This window comes from Macaca fascicularis, chromosome 6 (genome assembly GCF_037993035.2).
Source record: "Macaca fascicularis isolate 582-1 chromosome 6, T2T-MFA8v1.1".
NCBI lineage: Eukaryota > Metazoa > Chordata > Mammalia > Primates > Cercopithecidae > Macaca > Macaca fascicularis.
In genome coordinates this window covers 99,397,411-99,424,278 of record NC_088380.1, presented here as the reverse complement: position 1 = coordinate 99,424,278, position 26,868 = coordinate 99,397,411, and the positions used below count along the sequence as shown (strand labels likewise).

The 26,868-nt window shown below is 38.7% G+C and overlaps 1 protein-coding gene across 1 annotated transcript in view; it reads right to left on the bottom strand.

Annotated features, from left to right (window-relative positions):
* The window catches only part of FAM81B (family with sequence similarity 81 member B), a 51,423-nt gene extending 26,942 nt beyond the window's left edge, over window positions 1-24,481 (bottom strand). Inside the window, exons 1-4 of the mRNA XM_065546498.2 lie at window positions 24,332-24,481; window positions 22,940-23,043; window positions 20,045-20,109; window positions 3,386-3,629 (exon numbers count right to left, since the gene is read on the bottom strand). Of these exons, the coding sequence (XP_065402570.1) occupies window positions 3,386-3,629; window positions 20,045-20,109; window positions 22,940-23,043; window positions 24,332-24,341 (423 nt within the window). The 5' untranslated portion in view covers window positions 24,342-24,481. The remainder of the gene's footprint in view (window positions 1-3,385; window positions 3,630-20,044; window positions 20,110-22,939; window positions 23,044-24,331) is intronic.
* Between the last annotated feature and the right edge of the window lie 2,387 nt (window positions 24,482-26,868).

The following is a 26,868-nucleotide window of genomic DNA, read 5'->3' as shown; positions in this document are numbered from 1 at the left end:
AGCTCATCAAATCAACAAAAATTTAAAAGTACTAAAACCCAAAAGATAAATTAACAAAAGACATAAATCATTAGCAGAAGAAACGAAGCTGTAACTTTATTATTAATTTTTTGTTGTTGTTGCTGTTGTTGTAGAGACAGAGTCTTGTTGTGTTCTTGCTGTGTTGCCCAGGCTGGTCTCAAACTCTTGGCCTCAAGCGATCCTCCCAAGTCAGCTCCCCAAACTGCTGGGGTCACAAGTGTGAGCCACAGAACTCAGGCAAAATTATTACTTTAATTAGTCACTTTAAAAAAGTGGATTCAACACTTTCACTAAGAAAAAAAATCTTATTTCTGTTCTATGAAGTTAGCAAAAATTAAAGTAATAAATTTCAATTCTGGCATAGGTAAAGTGAAAAAAAGCACTCAAATAATGCTAATGGAAGTGTAAATTAGTATAAACTTTCTGGAAAACAATTTGGCAACATGTACCAAGAGCTTTCACAGTATTCATACCTTAGTAATTCCACTTCTAAGAATAGATACTATGGAAAGAATCCAAATGCAAATACATGTTTATGCACAAAGGTATTTCTTTTTAAAATTATTTTTATTTTGAGACAGGGCCCAGACTGGAGTGCAGTGGCATGATCATGGCTCACTGCAGCCTTCACCTCTTGGGCTCAGGTAATCCTCCCACCTCAGCCTCCCAAGGAGCTATGTCTATAGGCATGCGCTACCCTACCCAGCTAATTATTTATTTTTTTCTTGTAGAGGCAGGGTGTCACTATATTACCCAGACTGTTCTCAAACTCCTGGGCTCAATTGGTCCTACTGCCTCAGCCCCCACCCAAAGTGATATTTCGACATCAGGAGAATAACTAAGAAAACCATGGTGTATGCACCATGCAAAGAGATTTTAATGAGATATGATAGAGTTTAGGGTGAATGTTAGAATAAAAATCATGCTTACAAACATAGTCTCAGCCTCCTAAATGGAATACTTGGAAAGACTAGAGGGAGATTCATCTGGGTATTTGTAGAGATCACCATTTGGTGGTAGAATTGTGAGATATTATTTCCCCAAGTTTAAAAATTTTTTTTCCTAAACTTTCAAAATAATGATGATGAACAAGTATGGCTCTTGTAAGTTGAGGGGAAAACCCACAATAAAATAACGCTATATATAAAATTTTCTTTGAGTTAAAAATAAATTAATTCTAAAACTTTTATCAACTGCCTCCTTAAAAAAAGGAATCATTTGATTTTTAAAAAGAAACAAGCACTTTGATGCAATTGTGGTAGATTAAAAAAATTTTTTTTCATTTAATTTAAAGACCTGTGTCAAACTTTAGCTCACACTTGAATTGATCTTGTTAGCCAACTTGCAAATGGGCTGACCTGGTTAATGAGGTGAGTTTCTTTTAAAATACTTGAATAACATCCATTTCTCTATAAAGTGCTTATAGTTATTTACCAAAGGTAGCCGAATAGTTTCTTCTTCATAATATTTTAACTATGTTATCTACAGCCTTTAAAATATTTTCTAGTTCAATTTCCACAAACTCAGTCCAGTCCTTTTCATTTTCCTATATATGCCAAACCCTTAACACGGTCGTAGGTATTTTGAGGTTTTTGTCCTCGTCTTTTGGAAAATGTTTTGGATTTGTCTTTTTTTTTCAGAGAGATAATCTAAGATAGTCAATTATCATAGGAGAATAAACTGTCAACAAGATTTCTAGAGATTTGAAAGAAAGACTTTCTCCTTATTGCTAATAGCATTTTACTGGTGTATAATTTATATGTATTGAATGCACAAGTCAAAGTGTACATCTGGGTGGATGTTTCTAAGAATGTCATTGGCTTTTTCAATTACCAAGAAGTTTTGACTCCTAAATTGGAATCTTGTTTTAGCACTATGCTATACTTACTTGATTTTCTAGTCATTTCAAAAGGCACAGGGCTGCTTGCCTCTTGTCACTTTCATGATACTTCATTATGCATGGAAATACCTTTAATCACTTTGAGACTGGCATTGACCTTTGAGGCATTGAGGTCAATTCAAAATGTGCTAAATACCAATAAAGTGCCTTTTAAAAGTTCACTGAGGGTTTTTAACTTTTCACAGTGACTCAGATATATTATGGGGTCCGCTAAACCCTGCAGATGAAAAATAAATTAATAAACATCCTTGCCCTTAAGTACAAATTCATGAAGAAGTAATTGCTGGGTCAATCCCATAATTTTAATAACATCCAGTATTCTCTCTGATAGTAGAAAAGGACAAGTATCGTGAGAGAGCATTGTTGTTGATTCTCATGATAACTCCACAAGTTTTGGGCCAGTTTCCTAAAGTGCATTCTCTACAGCCCTTGCATGAAAGTTGTTAACCCAGATTCATCATGTACATTTGTACCCTAACAACTCTCAAAGACCTCTTATACAAGTATGTTTATCTTGATTTAGACAAATAATTTTCTTTTTTTGATGAGAAACTCTATTTTTACTTTAATGCCTTCAAATTCATTTATTTATTCACTCGTCAATTTAAGGATTATTTAGAGTGCTGACTATACCACCACTGTTGTCTAGTATGGGATGTGGGATTTAGTATGAAGAAAACAAACTCTTTGCCTTTATAGAGATTATATCTCAGAAAGAAAAAACAAACAGGAATCAAATATAGACCATGGTAGTTTGCAATGAGTGCTATGTGACAAAAAAATAAAGTAGGCTTTAAGGGAGATTGAAACCATGTGGGTAGAGGTGCTATTTTATAAAATGTCATGCAAATCCTCTCTTATGAGGTTATATTTGAACAGAGACCTGAAGGAATGAAGAACATTGCATAGAAATATCCAAGGGAAGATGATCCAGCCAGAGTGAATTATGAGTGCAAAGGCCCCAAGGCTAACAAGTGTTTGGAATGTCCTAGGAACAGCTGGGAGGCCAGTGTGGCCAGAGTGAAGGAAAGAAGAGTAGAAGATGGGGCCAGAGAAATTGCTGGCATCAGATTGCAATGGCTATACAATGGAGCATTACCGATGTGCATTATGAAAATCTCTATTTGAAATTATTGCATTAATAGAGTCTTGGAGATTTAAGCTAACATAAGCATTTTAGCACAATGTCTGACATAATGTCTTTATTATTACAAAATAAATACACAGTAAATATTGTTTGAATCGAAATTCCTTCTCCTTTTTGGCATAAATGAGCAGCTGAAAAATTGCACTGTTTCCCTCTTAGACCACTAAAATGTAATCATCTGAACTTAAGGAATAGTGATATATTTCTGTACTTGAAAAATGACACTGATGGTTGATAATCTTTATCAAGCAATGCTGCCAAAATACAAAACAAAAACAAAACAAAATTTAAAAAAAAAAAAAAAAAAAAAGAACTACCTCAATGTTTTGGCTGAGTTTTTTGACGATGCTGGTGATGGTCTGGATGTGGCTTTCCAGTAACTTCCTGGCAAGTGATTCCTCTTTTCGAAAGCCATGGGTCCCCTGCAGACAAGCAGAGATATCCTCCTTGATGCGGAAGGCTTGTTCAAGGAGGAAAGCTATGGTACGCTCCTGGTTATTCAGTCTGTCTTCTAGCTGACTTCTCTGGGTGTTTGGAATGATGGGGAGAAAAGGATGACTCCTGATCAGAAAAAGGAAAAGGAAACACAAAAGGGGCGTTACAAGAATGAGCTGGAGGAGCCAGGAACCAGAACTAGAATCTTCACTTCTGATCCTTTATTTTTCACCCTGTGAGAAGTTTGATAGGATTTTAAGCACCTGTCATGGTAAGAGTTTGGTGAAGGTCTCATCTAAGAAGTGGATCCACTTTTTCATGCTTCAAGCCAATTGGTGATAGTTAGGAGTGGGTAGGGGGATTCATGAAAGAAGATATTAGAAGCCTTCTTCCAAGACTGATGCCTTTATATACCCCTCATTAAAATTCTACTTTAATGTAGAAAAAAATTAAGTTTTTATAACTATAAAGATACAAAAGTGACTGTGTTAGAGAGTTTTCCAAGGTGTGAGTCCTGGAATAGCAGTCAGGAGGATAGGCCACCACAAAAGAATTCTATGATCAAATATACTTAGAAAACCTCGCATATGATGTCTCTCCCTTAGAGATTCCCATTGTGCATTTTCATATTGTCTAACAGAATTATTCTAATTTCATACATAGGGAAAATAGTTCATGAATGATACCAATCATAAACCCAAAAGACATAATCCCAAACATTGAAATTCCTAAAGTTTAAAATCTCTTGACTGGATTAAGGGGTACCTAGAACCTGGTGAAGCAGTGTATCTGTGAGGGTGTTTCCAAAGGAGATTAGTGTGTGAGTCTGAGTGCACTACACGAGAAAGATATATCCTCAATGTTTTGAATGTTTTGAAAATCATAGAAGTAAAAACAGGTGAAAAATATAACAAATGTCCCCTGCCAAATGATTCAATCATGTATGACTTCTGCCCCTTCACACATAGTGCCATGCTTGCCTTCAAAAAACACTCTTCATCAGAGAATAAAAAGAATTCCACAAACTGAGCAGCATTCTGAACCAAAGACGCTTGCTGATACAGAGGTTCCTCCAGTGTTCTGAAACTCATTGAATGATGAAATATTCTTAGTTAGGGATTTGACTGTCAAAGAAGATAGACTTCCTAAGTTTGCCACTAAATCTAACATAGACAAACTAGTGCATGCTTCACTGTGGCTGGAACGGCACTTTCAAAATCATCCCCATCTTTCTTATCAACTATATGCCATCATGCCCCAGCTGGATCCAAACATTCTTGAACTTACCTGCTTCTTTATATATTAATGACTGGAAAAAGTGAAGTACTTTATAAACATTTATTTGAAGATTTGGTGGACTTTGCAGAAGAAAATGGATTTTAGTAGAATCCCCAAACCATGACAGATTTGGAATTAAGTCCCATCAAGGCTTCTAAAAGTGAATCTCAAGGTGTCATCAATAAAATTTGTTTTTGTCATTCAGCCCAATGCATTTGGTGAAAAATTCAGACAAGTGGATTGACCACCCCGTATGGTTTAAAAATATTTCATTTGTTTGCAGTGGCATTCCTCCCAGCTAATGACATTTTAGGAAATTTTAATGAATTAAAGTCACATTTGCCTGAAGAGAAGCCAGCAAAGTTGCCAACTGTTTCAAATATAATTATGCACACAGTAAGATAAGAAGACACACAATAGTGTGACTATTTGATTATCAGTATTGCTTCTGCATATGAGTGCATGTGGAATGAATTTCTGTATAACAAAAACAGCACAGAAAAATTATGCAAAGATGGAAATATTTAATAGGGAGTGCTCATGTTGGTGTATGTTGAATCACAGAATTTAAAAAAGAGCAGTGCTATGTGGAAAATCAATGAAACGTGAACATGTTCTCTGAGGAGAGCCATGTCTTAAAAGAAAAAAAAAAAAGCAGCAATTCATTGCCATGCAAGACTTCAAAATATGATTGTGAAAGTTGGCCAGCTCTAATGGACTACCTCCATGCAATTGCCCATAATGTAGCCCTGTAATATACTTTTTCAAATGTTGAATTTTCTTTCTAGTTTTTTCCCACTATCTTAAATTGTCAGCATTGTTATTATTACTCTTCACAATTTGCTATAATATGTATTTCATCTTCACATCATTTGCAATACTGGAGTACAAATTGTATAAAGACTTGCAGAAAGTTCTAATTTGTTTTATGCATATTTTATAAATTTCTCCACAAAAGTGCATTATCACAACATTGACTTCGTGTGTAAGCATCGTGTATGTAAAGATGTTTAAACTTCCCCAATAAATGAAGAGATGTCCTTTTTTGTACAACTGCATTTGTGAAAGATAAAATTTCTCAAGATCTCAGCTCTCTGTGCAATTGCATATGCCATAGTGACTCATTGAAGTTTTGGATCAATCTTATCAAAAGACTTAGGTTATCTGTCATGGTGTTTCAGATGACTACAGTTATAAAGCTGGGTTGCACAAAACTACCATCCATAGTATTATGCATTTATACATTTTGAATTTTGACATTTTTTTTATGAATATGGTTCATCCACTTATAACATTATACCCATATGACTGTTGTTAGTATATGTTTATGCTTCTAAAAATGCATGGTACTATTGCCTATTTTATTATGTAAGGTGGCCTGTGAAATGCTCTGTCATGTTTTCATATGCTTCTAAAATAAATCTCCTTTTATAAATGTGAAGAAATGTCTTTTAAATTAGTTTTTCCAGAATTATATTGTGGGGATTTTGATCTTTTTGGGATGTCCACACTTGGTATTATGACATTCAGGATTGTGTTTTTTGGGATTGCCAAACCCATTAATGGAGTAATTAACTGGTCCTCGGTCATCCAAAGCCCATGCACTAAAACACTTGGTTATATAGTCCCCAAATACAGGTTATTTCCAAAGCCCTTATGTGTACTGATTTCTGACCCTACACCAAGTCACATTTTTAATACATGAACATGACAACCTTCCTTCAAATCTATGTAACTGAGTTAGAAGTTTACTTTAAATTTGTCTTTAGTGCTATTAAATTTCTTGGGGATTTCTTATTATCCTATCACCCAGCAGAAGGGGCGGTGCGTTTTCTCTCTTTAATCTTACCTGCTTAGTACACTGAATTTCTGCACGAGTTTTTATTTGAAGAAATATTTCAATGTCCCAGAACTATTTATTTAGTAGGGCCAGGATTACCTCTAGTCACCTGTAACCTAGCCTAGGATGTTTTCCATGTTGTCACCTCTGAATGGTAGCAAATTATGTTGTGAATGTCACTGTAAAGAGAAGTCAGCCTTAAGGAAAAGGGGATTTGGCCTTTGTTAGGGCCTGGGAACAAAATGATGAATAAGACAGATAAAGCCCCTGCCCTCTTGGAAATATATATTTGTATCTATATACTTATGTAGATGTATAGATATATAGTATATATATTTTTAAAACGACTATTATATATGCTAGATCATAAAAAGCCAAGGTCAAATAATTCATGCTTATTCCCATTGCATGAGCCAAAATAACTATTTGCTTTAGGCCAATAGTGACAAATTTTCTTGGAAGCGAAAATGTCCTCAGGACAGCAGATTTTAGGGCTAGATTGTGAACATTAGCATTTTCTGGACTGCAAGTTTCAGCTGGGGTTGTGTTTAGCTGTGTTTTTGAAAAACCAAAGAGAGTGACTTAAGTAAGTAGGATTTATTTGGCTCATGTAACAAGAAGTGGAGAGGTAGAGCAGCTGACCGAGGAAGTCATCAGGTACCCAGCTCCTTCTGGCTTCCTTGCCCACTCATAGTGTGTGACCTTTACCCTCAGGTCTCAAGGTTGTTGTTCCACCTTGAAGTGTTGTGTCCCCATTCCAGATAGAAAAGACAGAAGGCAAAAAATAAAATAAAATGTGTGCATCTGTTGAGTTTATCAACACCCGTCCTTTTTTAAATCAAGACAGACTTTCGAAAAGACTCACCATAACACTTTTGTCTGTATTTCACTGACTGAAGCCATGTCATATAGCCACCTCTTACACCTTCTTTTGTTTTGTTTTTTTGAACTGGGTACATTGCAGCCTTAAAAAAACTGGGACTTTTATTAGCAAAGAGGAAGGAGAAAATGTCTCCTGGATTGACTACTGGTAGTATTTGCCATATGCAATTTTCTTCCTTTTTACCTCTAATTTGATATCAAGTATCTCTGCCAAAAGAATTTAAAAAATAAGAAGTTTGTGTCTTCCCTGTTGGTTGTTTGCTGTCTTAGGATTAATCTGCAGCTAAATTTTTTTGGGCTGTGCCAGAAGCTGGCTAAATGTTGGCCACAGATATCATTATTATTACCCCAGTGATGGATGGTTGCTCACAAGGATCAGTGTGTGCAGACAGCAAGGTTTCAACTGCCCAGTGAAGGTCAGCAGAAACTGGTTGGCTCATAAAGGAAGAAGAGGGACTCATGCTATGCAGATAAAGAAAATATAGAAATATTACTTCTTTTTAATTTAGTAGCTCTGTAATTTCATCTTTATAAAACTGCTCAAAAGAAATATAATGTAAACCTTATAGACAATTTTAAGCTTTCTAATAGCCACATTAAGAACAATTTTTAAAAACCTGATGACAGGCCAGGCATGGTGGCTCACACCTGTAATCCCAGCACTTTGGGAGGCTGAGGTGGGCAGATTACTTGAGGTCAGGAATTCGAGACCAGCCTGGCCAACATGGTGAAACCCCCTCTCTACTAAAAAATACAAAAGTTAGCTGGACATGGTGGCGCACGCCTGTAGTCCCAGCCACTCAGGAGGCAGAGGCACAAGAATCACTTGAACCTGCGAGGTGGAGGCTGCGGTGAGCCGAGATTGAGGTACTGTACTCCAGCCTGGGCGACAGAGCAGAGCTCCATCTCAAAAAACAAAATAAAACAAAACAAAAAACTGATGACATTAATTTTTAATGATATATTTTATTTAACCTATTATATCTAAAATGTCACTGTAACGTGTAATCAATGTGAACTTTTTAATGGAATATTTTACATTCTTTTTAAAAATAAGTCTTTGAAGTCCAGTGTGTATTTTACACTTAGGGCACAACTCCTCAATTTGGACTAGCCACATTTCAAGTGCTCTACAGGCACATGTGGCCAGTGGCTACTGTTTGGGATAATTCTAGAACCTGAGAATCAGAAAGCGGGAGGAAAACACCACTGAGCAGTCAAAAGCGTTACCACCATGTCCATACACTACTCCTGCATTTTATAAATAGTTACAGCTAATATCTTTGAGCATTTAATATAAGCCAGACCTTGTGGCTAGCACTTTAAATTATTCATCTATTGAATCTTCATGATAACACCATGAAGGATCTATTAATATTACCCCATTTTTAACGATAATGAAACTGAGGCTTAGAAAGATTGAATAACTTGTCCGACTTTATTCAGCTCACAATGGCGGACCAGTATTCAAGCTAAGCAGTCTGGAGTTCATACTACGTAACATGCGGAGAAGAGGTCCCCTTCAAACTTTGCCTCCAAATCACCCCTGGAATGTGCTTCCTCCTCAATTTACCCACTATTCGAACAAACCAAGTTGGATGATTTCTGGATCCATATAAATGTAATACCTGATAATTCTATGCTGAGGAGAGGGTTGCCTACCAATAGATGGAAGAAATCACAGATTAAAGGCAAAGATGAGCAAAAGAGTCAGAAGTTCAACGAAAAGTAAACAAAGTAAATTAGAAATGGGAAAAGACAAAGGCCAGGGCTCTTTCATGTACGCACGTACGAGCAAAGAAACTTAAAAATCCTGATTACCTCTCTTGGCATTAATCTATTACTCCTTCCCTTCACAGATCAGCTTCTTGAAGAAGCAAGCTAGTTTTGTTGTGCCTTTCAATATGTGTGGTTTGCTCCTCACCCTATGATAATCAGATACCTCTCTCTCTTTCTCTCTCTCCCTCCCCACTTCCCTCCTCTCTCTCTCTCTACCTTCAGGCATTTTGGGGGAAGCCAACTGCCATATTGAATAGCCCCAGGGAGAGGTCCACATGATGAGGAACTGAAAACTCCTGACAATAGCCAGCAAGGGTCTGGGGTGTCCTATCAAGAGCTATATAAGTGAACCATCCTAGAATTCCTGATCCTGAGAAACTGTGAGGTAAATATTTGCTGTTTTATGCCGCTGAGTTTTGGGATACTTTGCTACACAGCAATAGATAACTAATATGGACAGTAATCTACATGAAAAAATGAGGAAGGTCTGAGACTCAGATGGTGATCTTGGACAGAAAGAAGGAGGATAGATGCTACAGATATTATAAACCTAGAAGCTGTAGAACTTTGAGATGGATTGGAAATGAGCCTGAAAGCGGGAGAGATTCTGATGTTTTGGATTTGAGCTTAATGTATGATGTCACTTTTCATCAAGACTGAAAATTCAAACAAAAAACAGTTAGGTTTAGGGGGAAGAAAACAAATTTGAGATTTTGTATATGGCATCTATATGGAGATGCCCCTTGAACAGTCTGAAATGTGTCTGAAGATAGAGATTTGGATGTTACCAGAGAAGTAAATGGTAGTTAAAGACTTGGGTGAAGAAAATGAGATTGCCTGAGCTGGCAGCTGTGTGTGTGTGTGTGTGTGTGTGTGTATAAAAGAGAACAGGCATTTTTGAAATCACTTAGGTAGCTTTCAAAAGGAAGAGTTGCACCATCACTGCTCGCCTTGGCTCCTACCCCATCCCACATACTGCAACTGTCTGGTGGGGTGGGGGCCTGGGACCTGAGAAATGATGGGGGGTTCTGTGGGACTTACAGAGCAGATTTTGGCCCCATGGAAAATATCGCCATCCCCCCTGCCTAGAGGTGTCCAGAGCCAGCACACCTCTGCTCAGCTCTGGCTGAGTCTTCAGAAGACTCACTCAGCTTCAGCCTCCTGGGAAAATAAAGCTTTGAGCAAGCAATACAGAACTGAGGGCTAGCGAGAATATGGGAGCTAAAGTAAATCGACTCCAGAGGGATATGACAGCTCATGTCAGACAAAGTTCAGAAAGAAAGGAAATGAGTTACACAGTTATTCAGAGGTTAAAAAACTCCTGGGCTGACTATGATTTTGACAAAAAGGTTGAATTAATGTGGCTTCCCATCCTCTCTCCCTCACAAAATCCTGAAGGACTTGGAGAAGGTGAAAAACCCCTGGGGTAGTGGGGGCTATTTTAAACTGGTGCATGTGTGGGTGGTGCTGTGGATGCCACGATGTGCCCCCCAGCTCCCTGTTCAGGAAGGAAGGACTTATACCCCCCAGCTGTTGGGAGTGCTGCCAGCTGGCAGACCTCAGCTGTTAGCTTTCTCTGAGAACTGCCTTGTCAAGGTCATGCCCACTTTCTGGGGCAGCTTCATTCAGTGATTGGACAGTGTATGGGTATAAAGGCCTGACATGCCTGGTCTAACTCTGGACAACTTTGAAGGGCTGTCCCAGCTCCAGAGCTTCCTGTGAAGTTGGCTGTAGTCTTCTTTGGTTCAAGTATTGGAGCCATGGTACCTAATGTATATAAAATCCATATATAACTAATTGAAATTAGTTGGCTCAACTCACTTTGTATAGTTAAACTATTCCTTCTGTTCAGTTCCATTCCTTTCCCTCCCCTTCCACAGGTGTTGATCCCAGTGTGCTCTATAATAAGCCTTCTATTCACCAGTCTCCATCTCAGAGTCTGTTCCCTGGGTAACCCAACCTGAGTCAGATGGCTGCGTTGGCCTGGCACAAGGGACAGCTTGGGAGGGCTGTGGGAAGATAAAATGGGGAAAGGGAACAAAGTAAGTCTGCTCTTCTTCTCTGTTGCCTTGGGACCAGTTGCTCTGACTCATGTGAAATGTCAAACTGTTCCAGGTGTCCTCTAAAGAAAGATTAGGCAGGGCAGAGAGACTGTGTTGGTAAGGAGTTGGAGCAGTAACAATAACAACAGACTTGGGGAACAATTGACTCTGGGGAGTTGCTGCCACCTTGCTCCACTTCTAAATGTCCCCAGGGTGGGAAAGCAACTGCCTTCCTAAACCTGCTTCTTCCTGGGAGCAAAAGGTGAAGACCTGGCAGGAGAAGTTATTTTGTGGAATAGTGAGTGGTTTTCTGGTGCCTGGGGCTCATCCACACCCCACCCCTGGACTCACTGGAGCTGACAAGGCTCCACTGGAGACCAGGATCTGGCTGAAATGCCCAGGGGAAGTGAGTTCAAAGGCCAAATTAATAGGACTTTTGAGGAGCACAGCCTTTTTAAAAGTAATTAACCTACAAATTAACAACCTACTAGATTACAGATTCCCACAGAAGAGAGATATTAAAATGTACACAATAAATTTTTAAAAGGCTAATAAACATATTAAGAGAGAAGACAATAGAAGGTATTAGTAAAATAAGAAAAACTAGAAAACGTAAAAGTAAACAAGTAGAACCATTAGGTATGGAAAATATAATTGAAATAAAAAATAAAAGGTAGGATAAATATAACAGAAAAAATAGCTAAGGAATGAATTAGTGATTTGGAAGACCAGACTGAGGAAATTTACAAGGCAGAACAAGGAATGGTCCACAAGTTGGAGATGTCAGGGTCACAATTTGAAAGTTATGGATTCCAAAATCAAATGTTAACATTAACTCCCACATTTTCTCATCATTCCAACAATAAGCAGGGGACCTTAATGCTACTCATGTGCCCTCATAGGGTAGCTGCATAAATAACACCCAGAAGTATTCTTAGACTCCAAACCCACAGTTTGTTTAGTTCTTTCTTCCTTTCTTGATCCTGGCTACCATTATCTTTTCCACTTTTCCTCCTAACAAATAGCACATCCTCCATACGGCAGCTAGAGTGGTCTTTCTAAAGTGTAAATGGTAGCCCTTGACTACTTAAAACCTTCCTATAGCTTATCCATTCTTTCAGAATAAAATCCTATCTCTCCTTTCTAACCTCATCTCCTCCCATTCTTCCCTCCGTTTATCTCATTCAACCACATAGGCCTTCTCTCATAATACCCCATTTTATCTTCTCCAAAGCATTTGTCATTACCTAAAATTATCTTATTTACTTGTTTCTGTTTATTGTCTATCCTCCATCACTAGAATGAGAGCTCCCTAAGTGAGGCACTTTTCTATGTGTTCTGCACAGTCCCCTAACATTGAGAAGAATGCATGGCACATAGGAGGCAGTCAATAAATATTTGTTGATTGACGGACTGATTTCTCTACCTGGACTGTTCCCTTAAGACTCAGTCGTTGAAAAACTGGACAAAAAAAACAAAACAAAACAAAATGGCTCCATAAAGTCACAGTTCGTTGGAGCCTCAAGACATAGTTTACTCTCTTGAGCAATATAAAATAGTCTCAGCATGGGTGAGATTCTTCTTTTCTTTTTTTTCAAATTGAATATTTCATTAACATGGTAGTTGTTTTTTTAACACATGCATACACACTTGCACACTCAGAGAGATTCTTCTTTTCTATCACCTGTAAATCTGAGGTGCAACGAAGACTTTGCCAAGGGGTTTTGTGAGTCAGATTGCATTTACCACTCATTTGGTTCAAAAATGTTCTTTTGGAAAATCACCAAATGGTACCTACCATATATAAAATCCATTCCCCTAAAACCCCCACCATGCTGACAGTGCTACCCTGGATTGGATGTATGAGTCAGAGGCAGAAGGGAAGAAGATGCCAGGCTCTGCTGAAGGTGACACATAGCCTCGCGGTGGACTGCAGATTTGCTCATTATTTTCTTTGAGCCAGTGTTGCTTTGTGGCCTCTAGACAATCTATAGCCCAGATTTGCCAGCAAAGGTATTTGATCTCCTGGTTTTCAGTCCTGTACAGACACTTATAAATTATGCTTCATTTCTCCCCAAATTTAGAAATTGTTTTCTCCTAGATGTTTTCAGTATGGCAGACACCATTGGTTACCCTCCCACCAGCCACCCCCACTTCTGCCTGACTTGATTCATCCTTCCTGTCCCCCATAGCCTTCTGGGGGGCAAACTAATCACAAGGATTCCATTCTTCTGGGTTGAGATGCAATTGATCATGGTAAGAGCATGCGAAGCAATTCTGGCCCATGAGATGCAAAGAGAAACCTGCTACGTGGCTTCTGGGTAAAGTGTCTTTGCCTTCAAGAAGGAATACACAAGAAGAAACTTCCCTCTTCTTTGCTGAATGTTGTCCTGTCTGTGCAAGATGCTTGGAACTACCAAAGCCGTCTTGTGATCATGAGGAAAAAGGAAATCGTAGAGAGAAAGGATAAAAAAACACCTGGCTGCTTAATGATGTTCTGAAGCTACTAAATTTACCAAACTCTGGATTTTTTTTTTTTGTTATATGAGCTAAGCAGTATTCCTACATTTAAACTATTTTTGGCTAGTGCTTCTATTATGTGCAGCTGAAAGTATTGTGTGTGTATCTAGTCACTTACCAATAAAAGTGTCATTTCAAATAAAGATACATTAAGTACTTACTAAATATTTACTCTAGTTCACATACGATATTTACTCTAGTCCATACACATGTTTACTCTAGTCCATGCCTGTAATACTACATATTTAAATATAATTGCTCTGTTCCTCAAGGAACTTAGATTAATTCTGATTTCTCATACTTCAATTGGTATCACAGGGGAGAGTGAGGGAGGGAAGTTGTTAAAATATAGATTACTCCACTCCAACACAGACCTACTGAATCATAATTTTAGGGTAGGCAGGGAGAGTAAGAATATGCATTTTAAGCAAGTGCATAGGTCATTCTAATGTATCCTAAAGACTAAACACCACTCATTTGTTTAGGATTGGTCATGTGAATCAGCAAATAATATAAGGCAGGATATATAATGAAGTGCTAAAGTAGTGAACTATGGAATATGAGCTCTCAAGTTCTGCAGACATCCAGAAGCAGCTTGGCAGGTTGGAAAGCAAGGTAGACTGAGGGTAGAATACAGGCTCCACCACTTACCTACCAAGTGTTCTAATTGCTTCATCTGTAAACAGGGTCAACAAGGCCTGTTTTGCTGTGTGGTTGTAAGTTCTGAGATAATAAGTGAGAATCATGCAGTAGGGAGGGTGGTGAAACCAATGCCATACAGCTATATGTCTGGGGTTAGGAGGGTCCCAGTGCCTCACTCTTGGGGGTGAGGTGCTGTTGGCTAATGTCAAGATTATGTCCAGAAAGAGCAATGAGGGGGCAGACCCAAGCCAGCAGGTCTGTGGTCCTGTCTGTCAGGTCTGATTTCAATGCTGTGGCTATTTGGCCCATTGAAGGAAGCCTTTTAGGAGAGTATCACCTACTGCTATGCAAAGCTATTTGTCTGCAACCATGGAGACATTAAGTGGGATGCAAATGCTGGACTGTAGTTATTTCGTTTTCTTAATTTTTAAAGTTTATTTTAAAATTTTATTTTATGTCTAAATGGAGAGCTTTCCTTTTTGAAATTTCTTTTCAGGCCTGGGATTTACTATTAACTGCAGTCTTATTATTATTGCTAATTCTTAAGGTTTAATGAAGCCCCAAATCATGGCTCTGTTTGGTTTTATTTACATGGTTCCTGCAAGATAACAGACAGCTTATATTTTTTCCCTATTTGCATTGCCACAAGGACAGAGAATATTGTTTTCCAATTGACCTTTCTAAATCAACCATGGAAGAACAAACGCATGAGCATGTCTCAATTTTCTAAGAGCGATTCCTGACGAGGCCATTATTCAAATCATTAGGTATTCCTAAGGGATACAAACTGAGGGCTTTCCCTAGTAGTAAGATGTAAACTTAAGAACCTCACTGCTTTCTTAGTATGTTATGTATGTCAGTGGAACCTAGATCTAAATTTAACTATGAAAGGAAAGAAATAACTGAATATTCCAGACGAGTGCAGATGGAGTCACCAGCCACAAGAGGAAAAATTCCTAGGGGGCCTTTTCAGAGAGATATTTGGGCTTCACATAGATCATTGATTCTGTAGCTGACAACTGAATCCGAACAGATTTTCCACAAACTCTGAGTTCTATTTTTCTGTAATTCGGTGTGACTTACACCAGCTGTGCTGTAGCTGGCAGATCGGCCGGTACATGGAGCCTCTCACTTCCCTGCCTGTTCTGTTCTTGTGAATAGAGTCCTAAATTTACTGAGGAGATTCTGATAACCATTTTGGCAACCTGTAATACTCAGAGAATCAAACTTGAGAATTTAACCTTTTTCTAGAACACAAAAAGGCATACTGAAGAAAGATTTCTACATTTTTATGAGATCTAATGTATGACTAGTTATGGTCTGAGTGCAGAGAGTCCTACAAAAAAAAAATCTAAAGTGAAATCTCAGGGAATATTTTGATGCCTCACAAAAATAATCTATGAGTGTGTATGTGGGGAGTGATGAAATAGAAAAAAACATTTTCTATAGTTTCTGTGTTGCTTGTTTATAACCACCCTGGCAAGTGGATGTTTGTAGCTGGAGAAGCTCCCACTGCTGAGTTTTAGGTAGGGCTGAATGCTCTGGGGCCTGAGGCAGGCAATTTGAGTTCTGGTGGCCTCAGTCCAGGAGGAAGTACACCAGGCCAACATGGGTAGGCCATCACAGAGCACCAGAAAGGGCCCAAAAAGGAGAACTCCATATAGTGGCACGGTCCAGAAGAGACTGGAGAAAAAACTGGTCGTGATTCTTTTCCAGTGAAAAGTGATGCGCTCTATAAGGCACACTCCTCATGTTCAGTAGAATTTTTAGTAAGATTGCAAAATGAGTGATGTGCCTGGTACAGGTTTTCCTTTATGTGGAGGTGTCAAGGTTGACAAAGGTTCCAAACAGAGTCCCTGTGTCAGTGAGGACAGGGTGGATGTCTGGGTCATATTTACAAGTAAAGCATATGCAAACTGCAGTGGCAAATTGTTTTGATGATGTTGGGAGTTCCTGTAGCATTTGTGGCCCTCTTGAGATACCATATTACCTTTCTCCTCTCGAGGGGAAAGAACGCTGTACTTGGAGTCAGAGGACCTGGGTTCAAGTTCTATCTCTGTCACAAGCTACCTTCAACCTCTCTGAGGTTGCCCAGAAGAGGGCTCCCTCTCTGTGCTGTGGAGAGAGGGACTCCTGACCCTCCCACCCGGCTGATGAGATCAAGTTAAAGGATGTGTACCTGAAATACTTTGCAATGTCTTGTAACCATGTCTTGTACAATGTTGTATATATGTGTTCTTACAATTATATATAATTATTAAATGGTATTGTGGGTTGAATTGTGTCCCCCCAAAAGAAATGGTGAAGTCTTAAGCTTAATACCTCAGTATGTGACCTTATTTGGAAATTGGGTCTTGCAGATATAAATAGTTAAGGTGAGGTCCTACTGGAGTAGAGTGGGCCCCTAATCCAGCATGGCTGGTGTCGATGTGAAGATGGCTGTATGTATGTATGTATGTATGTATGTGAAGGTGGCTGTATGAAGACAGAAACATAGGGAGACACCATGTAAAGATGGAGGCAGAGATTGGAGTGACACATCTATAAGCCAAAGAGTACCAGGGACTCCCAAAAATCACCAAAAGCTAGGTGGGAGACAAGGAACACATTCCCCTCAGAGCCCTCGGAAGGAACCAATCCTACTGGCACTTTGATTTTGGACTTCCAACCTCCAGAATTGTGAGGTAATACATTTGTATTGTTTAAAGCTACCCAGTTTTTGGTAGGGAGTTCCCAGCCCAGGAGAAATATAAGGAATTTATTATAACACTATCTTATTTCTATTTAGTGCTTATAGTCAATGTATCATTTTCATTGCATTTCCATCACTACCCTGTAGCATAAGTAAAATTTGTCTCTACTCAGGAGGAAACTGAGGCTTGGAGGCTGTGAGTCACTCAGCAAGGAAACATTCCAGTTAGCCTCTCCTCTTTCTCCTACATCACAGCAGCTTTACTTGGGCCAATTAATGGCTCTTCCTGTTACATTCGTACTTTTCTCAGAGGAGAAAGGTGTGTCTTTCTCTCTGCTTCTTAATATGTAACTTGCTGCCAACATCATGTAATTTTTCACCAAGTCACCTTTCCTGTCTGGCTCACATCTCTCCTTGGAGTCCTAAGGGTCTTCTCAGAGGCCCAGAGGTTGAAGGGGGCTCCCTCTCTGCTCTAGAGAACTGAGATCAGCATCAGCCTGACCTCAGTGGAGTTCTCACGCTTGAGCAGAAGGTCTTAAATGTGACAAGAATCCAGACAGCCTCCTGGGAGGGACTGAGCATCATTTGGGCAGCCCCTTCCCTTACTAACTGGGGGTCCCTATGGGTAATGCCCAGTCCCTGCAACTGTGCCCACTCTCTGCAGAGCCTTGCCCATCACAGGTGACGGGAGGCATGAAAAGAAGAAAGAGAAAGAACAAAAGACTGCACTGTGGCTGATAGCAGCACCATCCAACCTAATATGATCTATCCATAGAAAGTTCAATCAACAGAGTTTTGTCTTCCTTTCTCATGCATTGTAGTGTGAAATATCTGTGTTCATCATGTAGTAACAAAAGCAATGCATCACGGAATAATAAAGTGTCTGCCATGGTGCTAAGCAAAACCTTGAAAATGAATACTTTCAGACCCTGAACTCCATATTCCACTCATGAGGGGAAGTCATTAATCATTTATTATTTTGCCCATTTGACTTGCTGAAAGTTTTATGTATCCAGATTTTAAATATCACTCTTTGGTTGTCAGCCAGACCCTCATCTTCACAAAATGTACTCTTGAGAGAATTCCTGAGATATATATTGGCTATAGCCCAGCCTGGAAAACTCTTCAGTATAAAACGTCATTTCCTTGGCCTCCTTTTTGTTCAGGAAAGTTGGAACTTGCCTCATGGACAGCAGAAACTCAGGATTCATTCTCTCTAGAGACTTCCAAATAGGATCCCAGATGCTATCATAGTTCCAATTTGTATTTCCCTCCTTTTCACCCCAGCCATCCTTGCCCCCATTCTGTTGCTGCTACACCATAAGAATGTTCTTGCCTTAGAAACTTTGCTCTTCCCCCAGATGACCACATGACCAAATTCCTCACTTCCTGGTCTTTTCTCAAATGTCAACTTCTTAATGAGGCCTACCCCAGCCAGCTATCTAATAATTCGTTTCTCTGCTTCCTGCTAGAATGGCTCCAAATGCGTTATTAGATAGCTCCCTGAAGGAGCTTCTTGTCAAATTCTTATCACATTTGAAGGATCTTTGTCTGACTTGTTCACAGGTGTCTCTTCAAGCGCCTAGCATGTGCCTGGCACATAGCACATGCTTAATAAATAGATACTAAGTAAGTAAATGGTAACAACCAGTTTTTGAAGATCAAAGAATTGTAAGGATGGAAGAGACCTTAGAACGTATTTGATTCCACGGAAAAAAACTTCCCCCACCCCCAGGAGAGTCAGTTAAAGAAAAAAAAAGAAATGTACGGGCAGAATTGATTTTACATTAAAAATTAAATCCCATGGGAAAATAATATACATTCCTAAAGCTTAACCGCTTACTTTATTTCACAGGACAATGTTGATGAGAAATTGTGGGCAGAGTTGAGAAGTAGCAGGCGCTCATCACTGATCACTTGAAACCCCCACCCCATTTTATAGCATAGGCAGATATTGCCAGAGAAGAAATTTTCTTTTTCTCAAGGTCATATAGCTGATTAGAGGCAGATGCAAGAGTAGACCTGAGGTGTCCTGGTGTCCTTTTAGTGCTCCTTCCACCACCATCAGCAGCAGAAGAATCAGAAAAAAAAAGCTCTGGTACTTTTCTGCTCAGTTAAGCTTAAATGAGCATTGAATACCCTGTTGTAAAATTAGTGGATATCTGCTCATTGTGAATCAATGAACAAATGTGGAAATCTGAATTGTTACCTTTAATAGAATGTCACCATAATTGTCCTGTCAAAGACTGAAAGCATCCCTCCTTACCGTGCCCCATGGATTCTTATGACCTAGCATTTATCAAGTACTAATAATGCTTGGATGCTGCTCCAACTGCCTGAGGCGGGAAGGGCTTTGTAAACACACCCCATCTGCCTGTTTCTTGAATGTGCGTATCTCTGCTCCTAGAGATATTCCCTCCTTGGCTGAGAATTACCCCTTTAGTCCCTGGATTTTTACTTTTTGAGTTGTTATTCTTTGCTGATAGTATTACCTGTAAATATACCCATATAGGTTTTAAGGCCAAACCTCTGAAAACCTGTAATATATATTCAGGACATTTTACGAGTTGATAATGATTTTTACTTAAGTAAAAATGCTTTTCACATAAATCTACAGGAACCTATGGAGGTCATTTAAAGAAAAGGTAGTTAAATCTGCTTGTTCTGTCAATCAGGAAGGAACAGGATCAGGTTTGTCTTTCTGACATGATTTAGTCTCTCCTGAAGGCAGAGAGCTTAAGGTCTCATTCAGGCACATTCATCTCTGACTGAATAATTAAACACAGGATTTTTTCTTTCTTGCATGTGAGATTTGTCACAATAAATGCAGTTAATAGTTAAAACTAGTTGTAATTTACACACTTACTTGTCAACATATTCAACTAGATCTGTAGAATTCTTGGTTGACATTTTGGCTGGAGATAATCTTACCTAAAACAAAGGTTACAGATTCAGAATACATCATCTGCTTCTTTGCAGATTACTTTTACGCAGTTTATCTTTAAAGTGTTTTAATTTTAAACAAAAGATATACCATAGACCAGATAATCAGCCCAGTTAATCTTATACATGCCCCCTTTGTACTGCTGATGACTAAAAACAAAATTACGTTCTGTGGAGCTATGAGAGAGCTGTATTTCATAGATTAGGTATCACATTCAAGAAAACTTTTTTGGAAAAGTCAAAGCCATAGATTATTCTTAGATAATGTAAAAATGAAATATCTAATGATTATTGACTGAATTACTAAAGAAGTCTTTACAGAGTGAATGATTCCTGACATGCTGATTTCTGAGGAGAAACAGCTAATTTTCAAACACAAAGCCCCGAACTACAAAACTAGCCTATCTAAGTATCTGGATGTCAGATTATTATAGCCAGAGCCCAGTCATATACATAATTTATTAACATTAAGTATAGCTGGCCATATGTACACTTAACTGGCAACTTCTAATTCAATAAAGTGGTACTACTAGAAAGTTCTATTTTCATGAAAGTTGATAATTTGCAGCATTTTTATGACAGGAAAGAAGATGCCCAATGTACTCACTGTTTTTCATATCTCGAAAATGCCTTAAATTCTTTTAAGTTTAAAAAACAAGACAGATTTATCCTAATTTTAACAGCCTATTGCTGAACTGGATTCAATATGGAGAATACGAGTGGTATTCCACCTCAGCTAAAAACTTTAACAAAATATATTCCTAAGATATTTTTTCTTGCTTTATGTTACTGTGTACTGTAATGGTGGGCAGAATATGTTAAGACTCACATACAGAAAGCATTCCTTTTTCAAAGGCCCAAGGAATTACTACTTCTTAAGTTTTAAGAAACTTAATGGGATACCTCCCTCCTCTAAAAAACTTAAAGAAAAAAATGTTAAGTCCATTATCAAGGATGCTAATAAGGAAAGCCTGACAAAGTCTCTCCTGACCTAGCCTTGTTGGTGGTGGGCGGGCAGAACAGGCTCGAGGCTGCTCATGAGGGAGCCCGTGAGCCCCCAGGAGAGAGCTTTTACCCTCCCCGCATTGCTGAATGGGGTCTGCAATGGGTCTAATGCTGTTAAGCCATGTCTTCCCCTAGAAAGTGTGGAAACTGTCCTAAGTCCCAGAGGACCTGGTGCCTTCTAGCGTGCAGCGTGTTTTCACTCCTGTTTCCCACTGAAACAGTACTGAGTCCTGAGACCTCACCTACTTCATTGTCAGTTCTTTCCTCGTCACCTTTCCACCGCTCCCTCTGGTCTGTGGGGGGATCTATTTTTGGCATTTCCTCAGCAACCCGTTGGTCCCTCCTTGTATGTTTGCAAACAGTAGTCCTCTCCCAGTATTTGTAGGATTAAAGTGTACGATGAATACAGTGTCCAAGAGCACTAACTTGTCCTTTCTCCTTCTGAAGTGTAACAAGTAGATCTATGTTTTATTTTTATTTTATTAATTTTTGAGTCTTATTTGAAAGACCGTAAGTAGCATCTTCTTAAAAACACACCTATGACACACACTTTTTTAGTGACAAATGTTAAGCACAATGATGGAGGAATATTTGGAAAAGTATAGAAAAGTTAAAATACAGAATAAAAATTCTTGCTTGTAATTTTGCTACCTAGAACAAAAGCCATTGATGTTGGCTTTTGGTGCAATTTTTTAAATGTAATTTTTAGGTATCTAAGACAGTATTTAAATTTTTATATCTTTGCTAATTGAACATAAGAGTCGGTTCTCTTTTATCCTCATTCCTATAAGCTAGGATGTTATACGTAAAAATTGTCTCACAAACAACTTGATGACTACTATGGGAATTTATCAGTTTTTAGCCATTTCATAATGATACTTTAAAATATTATAGCTTTTTGGTTTTATGGGCTATGAAATACTTTCTTGTATGTGACATACTTTTATTTGACATGATGCCCTATAAAGTGGATATCATTACCTTTACATTAGTATAAGGATGACATTAGTTACTTTAAGTAGCTGAAATCCTTATTATGGAAAGAAATTAAGATGATTATTTTTTATAGGTGAGGAGCTTCAGGATCAGAGAAGTACTAGACTTGCCCAAGATCATGTAGATGATGATGATAATCATACTATAGCCCTTCCTACTTGCTAAGCACTTACTTAGGTGACTCATTCAAACCCACAATAACTTTGTATGATAAGCCTAATTCACCCATTTTACAGAAGAAGAAACAGGTTAAGTAATCATTTCAAAGTCCCACAGCTAGTTTGTGGTACAGCCAATATAATACATACCAAAAATCAATGTTTGATATTGTGCTAGTTGTTTACGTAACAAGTGACTGCATCTGCCTCTTGTTATGTAAATTACGAGGTGTTAAGAGAAGTACAAAAAAAAGTCTAAAAACACTGCTTTAAAAAAATGTTCTTTTTAACGGAGAAGATATGACAAGTTCTAATGAAGGAAACATTCTATTTAGCTATACTGTTTTTCATGTTAGAGATAAAGTCTGCACCTTTAGTTTATCATGGTTCCTTTTGAATCATCATAAAACATACATCATGATCAACTTAAAACAATATTAGCCCCATATATTAAAAATCAGTCTAATTAGTGAAATTGTAAATCGAGGCCATTTTTCTTTTCAGCTTGTGTTGTCAGCACTCATTTTGCCAAGACAGAACAAACAGGAAATGTGGGAAAACTATTCTTCCAGGATGTCTGAAACTCTCTGAGCACTCTAAGCTTTAAAAAAGCTGAGCAAAGTATTCTAATTTTAATGTAAATATTGAAAAGTACTTGCTTTCTTTTCTTGGTTATTGGCTGAGCCAGGAAGGGGGCCATCAGGTTCATCTGGCTGTTCCTCTGCAGTCGCAGTTGGAGAGGCACTTTTGTTTACATCTGTATCTAGGTAACCAGAATGCTGAATCAGGTCAGGAACTATGGCAAGTGAATTCTTGCAGTGCGGCTAATTTTTTTTTTTTTTTTAATTGAGGAAAGTTTCTGTACATACAGCTTAGCTTAAAGGGAGGCTTTCAATTTGTTTTACATTTCCCCTTTCCTCACTTATCCCAATTCTCCCCCATACCCCTATAACATCTATAGTTAGCTAGAAGGGCATTTCTTTACAGATACTTCTATAAGACTTTTAGAAACTTTGTTAGGATCAGACGGCTCTAAAATAATCGGGAATATATATTTTTAAAATTATACTTTAAGTTCTGGGATACATGTGCGGAACATGCAGGTTTGTTACGTAGGAATACACATGCCATGGTGGTTTGCTGCACCCATCAACCCGTCATCTACATTAGGTATTTCTCCTAATACTATCCCTCCCCTAACCCCCCAACCCCCAACAGGCCCCAGTGTGTGATGTTCCCCTCCCTGTGCCTATGTGTTCTCATTGTTCAACTCCCACTTGTGAGTGAGAACATGCGCTGTTTGGTTTTCTGTTCCTGTGTTAGTTTGCTGAGAATGATGGTTTCCAGCTTCATTCATGTCCCTGCAAAGGACACGAACTTATCCTTTTTTATGGCTGCATAGTATTCCATGGTGTATATGTGCCACATTTTCTTTATCCAGTCTGTCATTGATGGGCATTTGGGTTGGTTCCAAGTCTTTACTATTGTGAACAGTGCTGTAATAAACATATGTGTGCATGTGTCTTTATAGTAGAATGATTTATAATCCTTTGGGTATATACCCAGTAATGGGATCATTGGGTCAAATGGTATTTCTAGTTCTAGATCCTTGAGGAATCACCTCACTGTCTTCCACAATGGTTAAACTAATTTACACTCCCACCAACAGTGTAAAAGTGTTCCTATTTCTCCATATCCTCTCCAGCATCTGTTGTTTCCTAACTTTTTAATGGTCACTATTCTAACTGGCATGAGATGGTATCTCATTGTGGTTTTGATTTGCATTTCTCTAATGACAAGTGATGATGAGCTTTTTTTCATATGTTTGTTGGCTGCATAAATGTCTTCTTTTGAGAAGTGTCTGTTCATATCCTTTGCCCACTTTTTGATGGGGTTGTTTTTTTTCTTGTAAATTTGTTTAAGTTATTACCCTGTTGGGCCCAAGCCTTCTGAGGTTCTTCATTGGGATTCATTATTTTGTTTATATGTAAAAGGAAATATAAGATAGTGAAGTAGGAGAAATTTAGAGACCTCGAGTAGTCCATAAGTACCTGAACTCATGATGCTTGGATTTTCCAGCTTTATTTTTTGTTGATTTGATATTTTTGAAAAAAAATCTCTGTGATTTTTTTTCTTTTTTCTTAGGAAGCCAGAGTACCAAAGAATTGTAAGTGCATCCTAACTAAGGTCTTGCTGTTTCTGGGGCCTCTTCCCAAGGGTGACTTAGTAGCATTGTGACTGCAGGAAGGATCTGTGATGTCAATGTGGCTGGCCCTCACAATTGAGGTCAGGAAGTCCCTGGGATTTAGAAGCTTTTAGCGTTTTCTGTAGTGCTCATCGTCATACAAATCACTAAGCCCTTCACTTCTTTGTCTCATGGGGTGGGAAGTGGCCATTGTTAAACTGATATTTCACACTCTTCTCCTGATTTCATCTTCACAGTTTGAAAAGAGACCAGTTATCATCAAGTTGGACCAAGAGGAAATGAAATGCTGCGGTATTCCCAACTCTTTCTCCAAGTATGTTAGGGAGGAAGTTAACTCTTCTAGGTTACAAGGTGACTTCACAGATAGTGCAGCACTAACGAAACGTGACATGGGTCAGAGTTTTACAGAAATAAAAATATTGAACTTTGCCTTTGTAGGGGAAATTTTGTTCAGTTATTTAGCCAAAAAGGGGTGGATGGCTTTAGCTGTAAAATGTTTGTCCGAGTTTTAAAATTAGAATTTGAATGTTTGTTAATACTACTTGGCCTCCATATATGGAAATGATGCTTTGGCTAAGTTGTTGTCCAAATTATGGTATCAGATTTGCCTTGTTTAAAGGCACACAATGTTCAGGATGCTGAGTGACAAACTTTGATCCCACAGATAAAGGACACCTATGATTTGGGTTTCCATGCATATACCCTAGTCTTAAGCTAAGCCCTTAAAACTCAAAGATGCAGTAGTTCATGGTTCGCAAGCAGTCCAAAAGGCTCATTACGCTACCCTAATCATCATTTTATATAGTGCCAAGGGACACTGATACACAGCAGTGACTAAGAGCAGGTGGCTACAGATTCCGAGAGAGTGTGTTGGAACCCTGACTCCTCAACCTACCAGCTATTTACTTTGGACAAAAGTACATCACCTCTTTAAGCCTCAGCTTTCTCCTCTGTGAAATGAGCTAATAATATCGATCCCATAAGGTGGTTGAGAGGGTTAAATGTAATAATATACTTACTGTGTTCAGCTGAGAGCAATGCCAGGAATCCACTAAAAGGTAACTATTATTAGTGCTTATTTCACAAGGTGCCAATTATCCAAGAAATAGACACAAGCAGAGTCTGTGTGAGAAAGAAAAACTAGATTTAACCTTGCTTAACAACTTTTTGAGATTCTTTCTCTTCTTAAATTCAGCTTTTAATCCATGGTATTTGGTTAGAAAAATTGGCCCTACTAAATTGGACAATTTTAGTAGGTTGTTCTCTAAACATAAATGGCTATTCAATTTTAACATAACAATGCACATAATATATATGTATATTATTCATGTCTGCTCTGGTTTGAATCTCTCCACCAAAACTCATGTTGAAATGCAATTGCCATTCTTTTTTTTTTTTATTTTTCGAGACAGAATCTCACACTGTTGCCCAGGCTGGAGAGCAGTAGCGCAATCTTGGCTCACTGCAAGCTTGGCCTCCCAGATTCACACCATTCTCTTGCCTCAGCCTCCCAAGTACCTGGGACTACAGGTGCCTGCCACCACGCCTGGCTAATTTTTTGTATTTTTACTAGAGATGGGGTTTCACCGTGTTAGCCGGGATGGTCTCGATCTCCTGACCTCGTGATCTGCCCACCTCAGCCTCCCAAAGACTTGGATTACAAGTGTGAGCCACTGCACGAGGCCTATTGCCATTCTAATAGTATTAGGAGGTAGAGGCTTTAAGAAGCAATTAGGTCATAAGGGCTCTCTCCTCATGAATGAATTAAAGCCTTTATTGTGGAAATGAGTTAGTTATCATAGGAGTGGACTCCTGATAAAAAGGGTGAGTTTGGATTAGTATCTCTCTCTCTATCTTGCATGCTTATTTCCCTTCTTTTTATGTTACGATGTAATACAAAGATGTATCATCTCTATCTTGGACTTCCCAGCCTCCGGAACCATGAGCCAAATAAATACCCAGACTTTGGTATTCTTTTTTTGGACAGAGTCTTGCTCTGTTACCCAGGCTGGAGTGCAGTGGTGCGATCTTGGCTCACTGCAACCTCTGTCTCCAAAGTTCAAGCAATTCTCATGCCTTAGCTTCCTGAGTAGCTGGAACTACAGGCGCGCACCATCACACCTGGCTAATTTTTGTATTTTTAGTAGAGACGGGGTTTTACCATGTTGGCCAGACTGGTCTCAAACTCCTGACCTCAAGTGATCCCCCCAACCTCAGTCTCCCAAAGTGCTGGGATTACAGGTGTGAGCCACCGTGCCAGGCCCCAGACTATGGTATTCTGTTATAGCAGAAGAAAATGGACTAAGACACCTTCCCACTTGTCTAAAATGTGTATGCAAAATCCTTCCGAGAAGTCAGTAATCTTCATATATCTTTCCTAAT